The sequence below is a fragment of the Pinus tabuliformis genome, chromosome 1_1 (genome assembly GCF_031772625.1).
Source record: "Pinus tabuliformis cultivar Carrire ecotype Pingquan chromosome 1_1, CPIR1, whole genome shotgun sequence".
NCBI classification, from domain to species: Eukaryota; Viridiplantae; Streptophyta; class Pinopsida; order Pinales; family Pinaceae; genus Pinus; species Pinus tabuliformis.
The window spans coordinates 339,670,424-339,682,762 of NC_142297.1; the positions used below are offsets into that span (position 1 = coordinate 339,670,424).

The 12,339-nt window shown below is 41.4% G+C and overlaps 1 protein-coding gene across 1 annotated transcript; it reads right to left on the bottom strand.

Moving 5' to 3' along the window:
- Window positions 1–4,545: 4,545 nt before the first annotated feature.
- Window positions 4,546–5,388, bottom strand: LOC149212955 (uncharacterized). Its single transcript, XM_089388877.1, has one exon. The coding sequence runs from the start codon at window positions 5,386–5,388 to the stop codon at window positions 4,546–4,548; it is 843 nt and encodes a 280-aa protein (XP_089245003.1).
- Between the last annotated feature and the right edge of the window lie 6,951 nt (window positions 5,389–12,339).

The following is a 12,339-nucleotide window of genomic DNA, read 5'->3' on the forward strand; positions in this document are numbered from 1 at the left end:
AAACAGAATTATACCCACGCAGGGGTGACCGAGGAACCTTGACAACCACTGACATTAGCCGAACTGGCAGAACTATGATGACCATAACATAAGGAAAAACAAACAAGACCCAGACAGAGATACTTGGCCTATATCCGACATAGATAAAAACAAAGAGCTGATACCGGACCTGAGCAAAAGAGGATGGAGACGGAGCTTGCCGAGGGTTGTCATTCCTCAGGCTTCTCCTCGAGGATTCAACACCATCCATCTCCTTCAGGGCGACCTTCCCATACGTCCACTTCAGCTTGTTTGGAGGTCAACGCCTCATTCGCGTGTGGATGGGAAGGAGTCTGCTCCAGAACTCCCACTTTTGCTTCCTCAATGATTTCCTGCATGTCCTCTGAGGGCTCCTCCTTGCTACCTGAGCCTCCCTCCTCATCCTCAGGGTCCTCCATGAAAAGAACAGATATATGTGCATTGATACAAGCGTTGTTTCTTGAGCCTCCCAAAGTGAAAACGACGGTGCCAAACGCTGGCAGCGGGGGCGGCCCAGCACGGGGACTGCCGGAATCCATATACTGGCTAACCCGTAAAGGAGAGGCGCCTGACCTCCGGTGGAAATATTGACAACATCAATGGTGATGAGAGTCTGCGACAGGGTTGCGCGAAGAGCCTCCGTGAGCAGAACCCCGCCTGCTAAGCAGTCTTTGCCTTGGACAGACCATTTTCCCTCCTGGAGCTTCTGAGGAACAATTCTCCACCATGCTTCGCCCCCTTGTGGAATTGAGACCTCCTCTGTCAGCTCCCGGACCAAATTCACACGAATAACTCTCGCCCGTGAGTTCCCACTGTAATTGTGCCACCACCTCGTGCTGGTTAGCTGCAACAGCAGAAGTTGAAGCTTGCAGGGAACGGACGCCCCCCAGACCGAAATTCTCCAGAGCCAGCACCATACAATGCTCACAATACAAATGAACCTGCAATGCTCCCTTGCCGCTCTTAACCTATCCATCATTCTCTCGAAAGTAGCCCGCCATAACTGCACCCTGCAGCTCCAGCGTTTTACCCTGTGCGGCATTGAATGCTTTGAGCACGAACAAACCGTCTTCAATCCTCGGCGGCAGTGTGAAGTGCCTGCATTAATTCAACACGGAGCGGCACATGCACGGAATGTGGCCCTTCCCTGGCTGTCGCATTGGCACCCGCATCCGGGGATTCAACATCTCTTTGGATGAGACTTTCACAATTCTGGGCCTGAATATTGTTAGGGATGATATCCATGTCGCCTGATATGAAAGTCCGATCATTTTCTACCCCAATATTGGCAAGCAGATCCGCAATCTTGTTGCCTTCTCTTTTTGTATGGTGGAAGGAGATGGCTCTCTGATTGCGCAGCTCATGAGCAATGTAATTGAGCCTTGCTTCCAGTCTCCAACTATCAGCAACTTTCCTGACCTGTGAGCCATTCTGAATGCGCTTTGCCATATTAATGAGGATCTGGGAATCGCCTTCAACGATCAAGGGTTGAAGGTTGAGTCTCCTGGCTAGCAAGAGTCCTTGCCAGAGTCCCTCCAACTCTGCGGAATTGTTGGTATCCCACCCTATATTTCCAAAGTAAATCTGCAGGGGAGTTCCTTCATGGTTTCTTAAAATACCTCCGAATCCCGCTGCTCCAGGATTACCTTTCGAAGCCCCGTCAAAGTTGAGTTTGTATGCATTGATAGGAGGGGCGGTCCAGCCTTTGTTTTCCTTACTGCTGCTGTGCGCTGAGTGATGCATGGCAGACTCTTGAGGTAGTTGCAGTTGCCAGTTGTCGAGAATGTTTTTCTCAATATCAGTGGTGGGGAGGTCCTCCTTGGTCCAGGATCGGAGCAGCATCGTTTCTTGGATATTCCCATGCAGTTTTTTCCATATTTCTTCAATGGGAGAGCGCTTGTTTTTGAATATGCGCTTGTTTCTTTCCTTCCAGATGTTCCAAAGGACTGTGCCCGGAATGATATTCCACAGGTGATTGAGGATCTCACAGTTATAGGGGCTTTTCGGCCATTGTCGTATGGTATCTATGATGTCATTATCTTTTTTGCCTCTTCTTTGACACCTGAAGCTGACCTTTTCCCATAGCTGGTTGGCTAGCGAGCAATTATCCAGGAGGTGCTGCAGAGTTTCCTCGTTTTGAAAACAATTGTGACATATAGAAGGGCCTTGAAAGTTGCGTCTCCTTAACTTGTCCCATGTAAGAACTCTTTTGTGACCTACCAGCCAGAGGAAGTATGAGATTTTGGGCCAGGCACCCAGACTCCAGATTTTCCTCCATATAGGATCCGGCGAGGTGGGGAAGTTGCCGACTAGCTTATAGGCCTCGGATGTGGAGTAGGATCCCTTAGGTTGATAACCCCATCTGAGTATATCATTGCCGTCATCGAGCCGGATGCTTCTTTTCCTTAACTCTTTCTCAAGTTCTGCTAATTCCTGTGTATTTGTATTGTTGATTATTTGGTTGCTCTGTCTCCATTTTCTGAACCCATTCTCCGTCTCCTGCAGCCAAAAAAGATGGACTTTAGCCTGCTGCTGCTCCTGCCTTTCCGGAACCAACGATGGATGAAGAACCCTCGAGAGCTTAGGCAATTGGTTCCAGGCATCTGTCCAAAATTGTGCCATGTGACCATTCCTAATTTCCCAAAAGTTGTACTGTTGAATGAGCTGATGGTGCTGCTTAGCTGAATTCCAAATTAGCAATCCTTTTTCGGTAGGAGTGAATCTGATGAGCTCTTCTTGAGGCCTATTGTTGGCATATTTTGCAGTCCAAATTTTTGCCCATAGCTTATCTGGATTTATCATCCATTGCCACCAGATCTTGGCATTCATAATGGAGTTGCTTTGCTCTGGGTCTCGGAGGCCGATCCCACCCTTGTCTTTGGGCATGCATACAGTAGTCCATTTAACCAATGCCCACTTGCAGTTAGTAGCCGAACTACCCCACAGAAAGTCACGCTGCAGATTCCTTATGCTTTTTAGAACCCATTTTGGTGCCGCTAGGATAGAGAAGAGGTAAAGAGGCATGGCTTGAAGGACATATTTGATGAGCACTACCCGACTGGCTAAATTGAGAGAACGGTACGTCCACAGATTGAGCTTTGAGTCGAGCTTCTCTAGAAGGGCACGCCAAGCTGGCTGCTTTATGGCTGAAGCAGTGAGGGGGGCCCCGAGGTATTTAGAGGGGAGAGAAGCAGAGGGGATGCCAAGAATGCGGGAGACAGCAGATTTAACAGATGGAGGGGTGTGGAAGAAGAAAATTTGCGACTTGGAGCAATTGACGTGGGTGCCAGAGGCTTCAGAAAAGTCGTTGAGCAGGGATTTTAAACAGGATGCTTCCTGGACAGAGGGGTAGCCATAGAGCATGGTGTCATCAACAAATTGCTGATGAGAGGTGGCCGGGGTGTTGTGGACAGAGATACCTTTAAGCTGCTGAGAGTGGAGGGCATGCTTGATGTGTCTGCCAAGACCCTCAGCCATGAGAACAAAGAGGAAGGGGGAAAGGGGGTCCCCTTGTCTAATACCGCGAGAGGGTTTGAAAGGGCGAGAGGGGATGCCATTTACAAGGATGGAAAAATGAGTGGAAGAGATAAGGCTCATGATCCATCGAACCCAAGTGGAACAGAATCCAAAAGCTTTCAAAATGTGTTGAATATAAGACCAACTGAGTTTGTCAAAAGCTTTGGAGAGATCTAATTTGAGTAACATACCAGCTTGTTTGGAGCTCTTTAGCGAGTGAAGGATCTCGTGCGTGAGGAGAATGCCGTCCATTATTTGTCTGCCTTCCAGATATCCTGATTGTTCCGGTGAGATAAGCATAGGTAGAAGGGGTTTTAACCTATTTGCAATGACCTTCGATATAACTTTATAAATGACATTACAAAGAGCTATAGGCCTGAACTTGTCGGGGGTAATGGAATTCTCCTCTTTAGGTATGAGCGTGATGAAGGTGGAGTTGAGGGAGGGGAGAAGCCAGCGCAGGGCCCGGGATTCCTCTACGATCTGCCAAACCTCCCACTTGATCATATCCCAGAAGGCATGAAAAAACGTGGTTGTGAAACCATCTGGGCCAGGGGCCTTACCTTCTTTGAGCTGAGACATTGCCTCATCGACTTCGTGGGGATGAATAGGGCGCATGAGCAGCTCGTTGTGTTCAGCTGTGACAAGTTTTGGTATATTGCTGATTATCTTTCCGATGGCTTGCTGCCGATCCCCTACTTGTTCTTGATGGACCTGCTGGAAGTGATTGAGTAGAACCTCTTCAATTTCCTCATGCTTCTCGACTTTTGCCCCTTCTTGATTCTGAATGAAGGGAATATTATTATGCATCCTTCTCTGCACCGTGGTTCTATGGAAGAATTTGGTGTTGCGCTCCCCCTCCTTTAGCCATCTGACCCTTGACTTTTGCCTCTAGTAAGTTTCCTCCTGCTTGCTCCTTTCTTCAAGCTGATTGTGAATGTGTCGTTCCTGCTCCAGGGTTGCCTCCGTGTGCCCTTCTGTTATTATTTTCTGTTGGAGGTCTGCTAGAACCTAATTTAGCTCCTTTTGCGCCTCAAATATATTTCCAAAGGTCTCCCTATTCCATCGTTTTAGGTTACTCTTTAGAAATCTTAGCTTTTGTTGAAACTGATACATTTTTGTTCCTTCTGGGGGAATGAAGGAGTTCCAGGTAGTTTTGACGAAGTCCTTGAATGCGGGATGTGTGAGCCAAAACCCCTCGAAGCGGAATGGTCTTTTTGTCAAATCTCCTGGCCTTTGCCATTGAAGAGCAATCGGCCAATGATCCGACCCGGTATGTGCCAGTATTGCGGCTGAGAAGTCACCTCCAAGATGCACCGCATTATCCGAGACTAGAAAGCGATCCAATTTAGAGGCGATTTGATGCTTGCCTGCTCTGCGATTGCTCCAAGTGAAGGTGCCGTTGCAGAATGGCATGTCTATGAGAGAGGCATTTTGGATGAAGTCCTTGAAGCACACAACTTCTGGTTCCAATCTGTTTCTCCCTCCTATTTTTCCCTCTATTTTGGTTATCATGTTGAAGTCCCCTGCCACTATCCATAGTGGATGTTGTCTGATTAATCTTAGCGCTTCTATGGTGTCAAGGAGCACAATTTTACTTCCTGTGTCTTGTGGAAAGTAAACGTTGGATAAATTACCATGTATATTGGTACCTAGAATGTGAAAGACCGCCTGAATGAGATGATGAGAGGCATGATAATCCGTGAGAGTTACTGCTTGGGTGTTCCATGCTATAGCAAGCCCACCTGAGGCTCCCGATGCATCTACAGCGACCGATCGACATCCTGGCCAAGCCTTTGAGAGAATGTTGCCCAGCGTGGAACTATTGCATTTGGTTTCCTGGAGGAAACACATCTGCGGTTTTTCCCTTCTGATCATGTTTTTTAACATCCTGAGTTTTTCAGGGCTGTTGAGCCCTCTTAAGTTCCATGATACAAGCTTCATGGTTCAACTAGTGTTGGAGGGCCTGTAGTACTTCGTCAACTTTGCATATCTGCCTGAATCCACCAGGAGTTTCCCAATCTCTATCGTTCTCTGGAGATCCGTTTTCCTTCCCCTCTTTTTGGTATCTTTTGGACGCAGGCTGCCGTCCCAATTACTGCCTGGTTATATCCCTAGTTGCTGTTGGTGGAACGCCCTGGAGATGACCACTTCGAGCTTATCTAACTGGGTCTCAGATATGGTTTCATATGCTCTTTTTTTACAAGCTAGTTCTAGTTCCAGAATGTCCAGACCATGTAGATCTATGCTCTCTGGCTCTTCTTCCATTTGCTGCACTTGACTGCTTTCCTCTTGATTAGTCTCTGAGTCCCGTGGGAGGTCTGCATTTCCATCTACATCCATTTCTTTGTGACTCTCCCCTGTATCTTTCGGATTCCTTCTGAGGATGGTCGGGATAATGATGGGAGGCTGCGATTTGGGTGGGGGATCAGATGGAGGGGGAGGGGAAGAAGAGGAAGGGCGAGCATGATTGGTTTCCTGTTCCAGGGGTTGTTCTTCAGAGGTTTGGCCTAGAATATCGTATCTGTTCTTAGATGCATGGTCATGGGGTTTATTGGTCTGGGGTTTTGGCCCATTCTGTGGCTTTTTGTGCGAGCGCTTCCTACTTGGGACTTTGGTGAAACCATCCTGAGAAGGGGATTCAGAAGGCTCAGAGGGGTTGGCTTTGATATTTTGAGGGCAATCCCTGAAGAGGTGCCCCAGAGCATGGCATTTTCTGCACCGGAAGGGCACATGCTCATAGTCAAGAGGCTGGATCCATTCCTCATCTCGATGGGCAAGAGTAACTGACTCTGGTAAGGCTTCATTCAAGCGAATAAAAACACATATACGGGCGTAGGAGATATACTTACGGGATTTGGTTTCCTCGGCCGCTCTGATGTATTCTCCCACTCCGTTTCCGATGCCTTTCAGGATATCTTCGTCCCAATATTCGTCGGGAAGAGAGTACAGTCTGATCCACACTGGTGCCCAAGTGAGATCTTCTTTGTCTGGGTTGAATCTTGGAATCCAATCTCTCAGGTATAATCCTGCCGAGTTGAAAAAATAAGGCCCTGCTCCCAGGATCCGGTATTTGTCTTCCAAGCAGAAGAAGATTGCTGTGAAAAAACCTTTTGGCCCAAGCTGGAGAGTAACATCTCCCTTGGGTTTCCATTTTGCCTCAATCCATCCATATAAAGCTCTCTCAGTCGGCCAAAACCCTATGAATTTGCCAATGAGGGCATGATCTTTCATGTACTCGATTCTTCTGTCAATCTTGTCTCCTGGTAGTTCTATTCTTGGCCTTTCTTTGGCCACAGGTCGGCACGTTGATGAGGTAATTTTCGGGCTGTCTTCTGGAGTCTCCTTTTCTTCTTGCGGCTTGTTGTCTTTGCTCATCCGATTTCCATTCCCGTTGTCGTTACCTTGAGACTTTTTTCCCTTGCTTAGAATATCCGGATCTACCGAGCCAAAAATGACCGCTTGCTCAGGGTCTTGCAGTGAAGGGGAGGGCTCTGACGCCCCCCCCTGAGGAGGTACCATTGTACTCCTCTGAACCCCTGCAGCTCTGTCACGCTACAGAGATTCCTGCACTGCACTTGATCGCTTTCCTCTGTATCGATTGCTCCGTCAAGGGTTTTTTCCTCAGAACCCTAGCTTCTCAGTCCATCTTTCTCCACATGTTATCAAACGTCATAAACTTAAATATTAAAAATAACATAATAAAAAATATTTATCATTTTATAAAATTAACTGGTTACACAATGAATAACAGTCCATTTCAAAAAAATTCAAAAATATAATCATCACCCTCCCTCCTTTGCCTAACCGTTCTTACCCCAGCCTGTCACCCTCCCTCCTTTGCCTATTGTACTACGCCAGCCTGTCACCAACGGATTTAAAATTCAAATGTATGTTAGAGAAGCTGCCTTTGTTAGTGAGAGACATTGGGTAGTGGAGATATTTTTGGTGTTTGTTTGCTGAGTAATTCATTGAACTTGTTTTTATTTCTAGTCTGGTCTTGTCTTGTGTATGGTATTTGTCTGTTGTGTTGTGTTAGGCATTGGCCCATGGTATTTACCTTGGCGGGCATTAAAGCTACCCACTCTGGATATAGTACTCTCTGGATATAGTACTCTGGATGATATTACTCTAAGCAATAAGATTCATAATTTTCTAAGCAATAATCACAAAAAGTCAAAAATGTACCATATTTTTAAAAACTAAAAATATTTACATTTTCCACTTTACTCTGCCCTGTAATCCCCACGCGGTGTACTGACTCTTGTTTTGGTTGGCCGCCAGTCCGGTGTACTGACTGACATACAAGGTCTTGTTAAGCGGGCCGCCAGTCCCGTATCAAATGTAACATGACATGGTGGAGGACGTTGGGGCGTGGGCCGGGTCCACCGCCGGTGGCCCGCCCACCCCATATAGTACGTGAAAACATGAAAGTCATGATAGTACGTGACCCCATAATGTTATTTTATTAAATTCTTTTTATTTATTTATTATGTTTTATAATAGTGATGGACGAATGTTATTTGTGGAATCCACATTATGCTTAAATGAATGGATGTGATTGTTGGATATACTTTTAAGATGTGAATAGATTTTATTGAGATTTGTATATTGAAGATGTCAATTATTGACATGATTTTAATGATGTTTTGTGCTAATAATTACAAATCATAGATAAGTTTATATAACACAGTGCCTTAATTTGTGGATGAGATCATCAAGGCTAGCTTTATTCATGAAATTTTAAAAATGACTACAAGACTTACAATCTCAAACTCCTTCCTAAAAACAAAATCATAGGGGTCAAAGGCAAGGCTTTATGAAACCTCTTTTCAACTTGAAACAAAATATAAGGAGGCAAGCCATAGGTTCTCCACCACGCGAACTTAAGTTCAAATGAATGGTTTATAAAGTAGTATGAGAGATTCATCACCACTGATTTGAGAGGTAAATCTTCCAATTTTGAACTCAATTATTTTTCCTTAAAAATATCTTTAATAACCATCAAATATCTATAATAGTAATCTTATTATGAATCCAACTAATATTATTACATGAAAGCACTTGATACTATATAAAACTACATACATTTTTAATAATATTAACCACGCTTATTAAAAACTATATACATTTTTAATAATATTAATCACAAAAATACATTTCTAAGAAAATATTGAAAAAAAAAAAAACGTTTATTAACAAGACTACCAAAACCTATCTTACATAAACAAACTTATTATTATCTTATATAAAAAAACCTCATTACTAATAATAATAATAAAATATACCACATATATATTTCCTTCAGAGTATAGAGCTACACGTGATACCTAAATTCAATGCCAGATTACTTTATTGTTAATAATAATTAAAAAACATACCACACAGACTAGATTTTCATATAACCACACTAGATTTCCTTCAGAAGTATAAAGCTACATGTGATACCTAAATTCACATGGTAAATGTCCAAGAAAAAAAGGCTGCAAGATTATGCTAAATGATCAGTGTGTCCCATGATAAAAGTAAAAGTTTTTGAACCGTCACAAATACTAAAGAAATCACATTTATGATTAAACACTTCAATCTCAAAAAGAATAACTCGTCTGCCCAACAGGGCGTCCACAATATGTCATCCTCGTGGCGCTGGTCTTTGCATTATTGATGATGTCATTCATGTAAATTTAATACATGAAAACTTCAAATCCATTCATGTTGGGAGTGTAAATGGTTTTCAAATCCGAGTTGGGAGTGTAGATGGTTTTCAAATCCCAGTTTGGAGTGTGGATGGTTTTCAAGTCCGAGTTGGGAGTGTAGATGGTTTCCAAATCCGAGTTTGGAGTTCGCCTACTTCTATATAAGGCAGGCTATGCAATTGTATTTCTCACCTCTTGCTTGCGGAATTTGCCCTACTCCAGTTCTAGGTATGGTTGTATGTTTCTAATCTGTGAGATATCATTGATTTCCTCATATTCTATGTCCACGTTAAACATTGATTCACAGTTACTTATCAATGTCCAGGTTATGTATGGTTGAACTGAAGGCGTTCCAGTTTCAATATCCATAAACCAACAACATGAACAGTGGCGACAAGAACGTCATTGGTGCCGACGCCCAGATTCATGGGAATCCCATCGTCGGCGACAACAGCGGCAATAGCAGCAAGATCGATGACAATAACAACAACAACAGCAACAATAACAACATCATGAACAACAACAACATGAACAATAACGGCATGAACAATCCCTTCGTCGGCAACAATAACAAGAGCGACAACAAAGGCGATTTTTGTGTTCTTCTCTAAAATCTATGCTTCACTTTTGCTTATAAGGCATTCCTATATCAATTCAAGGTTTTGGTTTAGTATATTATTATTGCATACAAGGTTTCCATTAAGTATGTTATTATTGCATATCAAGTATGGGAAAGAATAAATGCAGTTGAAGGTTATTTGTTTATCTAACAGTGACTATGTGTTGATATATAGTTAGTTTAGAGCCAAAATTATTATTGCATACTAGGTATGGGAAAGAATAAATGCAGTTGAAGGTTATCTGTTTATATAACACTGACTATGTGTTGATATATAGTTCGTTTAGAGCCAAATACTCTATTTACTTATAGATAGAAGAAGATGACGCTGGTATATTGTAATTCTGATTTATGTATGAGAAAAACCTACCTGCTTGGTTACTTTGTTTTAATGATTTTATGGTAGGGTCGTGATATCTTCTAATAAGTAGTTAATTGAATAATTAATTAAATAAAAAATTATCAATCAAAATTAAATTTAATGTATATATTCATTTAAATGTATCTAATTAAATTTAAGTGTACCTAATGTTACATATTTATAGATATTTATGTGATATCTTGCTTCATATTTCTTCAGTACATGCAGTTAAATATTTCTTCAGTGTAGTATATGCACAAATATGTCATGGTTCATGATTTCCCTTTCTTTTTGGTCTACACAAAGGAGATACCAATTTCTTTTCTTTTGGTTTTGGTTAAGTATGTTATTATTGCATGGAAGGTATGAGAAAGAATAAATGCAGTGCAAGATTATCTGTTTATCTAGGACTGACTATGTGTTGTTATACAGTTTACACTACTACATAAGGAGGGTTTTAAGACAATATTTGAGACAATTTTTGGGTAGATTGTCTTAACTTAAGACAAAAAAAATTGTGTATTGTCTTAAATATTGTCTTTAAGCAGGTGTCTCAAAAGTTATTGTCTTAAAGATTATTGTCTTAAAAAATAGTGTCTTATATATTATTGCCTTAAAAAATATTGTCTCAAAGTATTTTGTTTTAAAGATTATTGTCTTAAAAAATATTGTCTCCATAAAGAGAGTATATAACACAACCATTATTTTCTCTTAGGAGACAATTTCATTTTTGTCTCACTGGAGACAATTTCATTTTTGTCTCTCTAAAGACAACACTTGGATTAGAGACAATATGTCTTTAATACTAGCTATTGTCTCTCTAGATATGATAAAAAAATTATTTAAAGATAATTTTTGTCTCTTTAGAGAAAATATAAAACAATGAATCCAAAAATATCTCACCATTGAAATAAATCGATATAAAAAACATTTAATTAAAAATGAACTACAAAATCATTGATTAATTCATGTTACCTCCTAAAGCAGACACTCTTCCATTGAGCTAGCACACTTTAAAAAATTATGTGAAGAGTTATGCCAATCCTTAAAATTACATTTATAATCATTGATTTTAAATTAAAGCAAAAAGTTAAAAGATAAAAATTAAAAACTATGAACAAACCCAAACACCAAACCAAGTGAAGAGTTATGGCAATCCTTAGAATTACATTTATATTCATCGATTTTAAATTAAAGAAAAAAGATAAAAATTAAAAACTACCAACAAACCCAAACACCAAACCCAAATAGCTTGTCGAAGCTCTAAAATTTGTGACCAAGGCACTGATGTCTTTGCACACCCTTTTGTTTATGCACAGGGATCTCAGGTGAGATAACGTGATGAAGAACATTGAATCAGATGAGTGGTTTATAATAGATTTTGAGGATGCAATTGGTGCACCACAGGTTTACCCTCATAATCTTAGTGGCTTGAACTATGCTCTTGAGATGTCTAGGGTGTTCATGGGGTTAAAGTTGATGTGTGGAGTACTGGACACCTTATAAGGACAAGTGTGTTGAATGTGTCTGTGCTGTTGAGGAATTTATAGAATAGATGATTGGAACAAGACCCAGATGAGAGGCCTTCTGCAACAGATTGCTATCATCACCTTCTTCAGTTGCAGTCTTCCCTGCCTAACTACTGAGATTAAAAATTGCCAACCATGGTCAATTCTTAGTCTTATGTATCCCATTATTACTATTCATAGGATCCAGAATCACATGATTATTAAATGTTGTATTATCAGAAAATTTGATATATCTAACGAAGAACTTGTTTTAGATTGTACACAAGGAAGACACCCCTTCCTAGAATGCCATTAGTTCACAATGGCGATCTCATGTAAACATGTTGCAATGTTCATAACATTAATTGACACTGGATTCTAATGGAAATAAGCATATTTCCATGTTGTTCCCTGATAGGGGGATTTTTAAAAATGGGTGTTCTGATTTTTAGCTTTGATATAATTCAATGATTTTTAGCTTTGATATAATTCAATTTTTTATTCGATGAATTGCATGCTTATTCTGTTAAAATAGAAACGATGTGTTTCACAGTTTGGTGTATGCCATGCTAGAGAAATTGAAACAACAACTCTCTCCATTTTTTTCATTCAAATAAATTA

Coding starts and splice junctions, on each gene's coding strand:
- LOC149212955 (XM_089388877.1), bottom strand. CDS start 5,388: ATGTGTTTCCTCCAGGAAACCAAATGCAATAGTTCCACGCTGGGCAAC.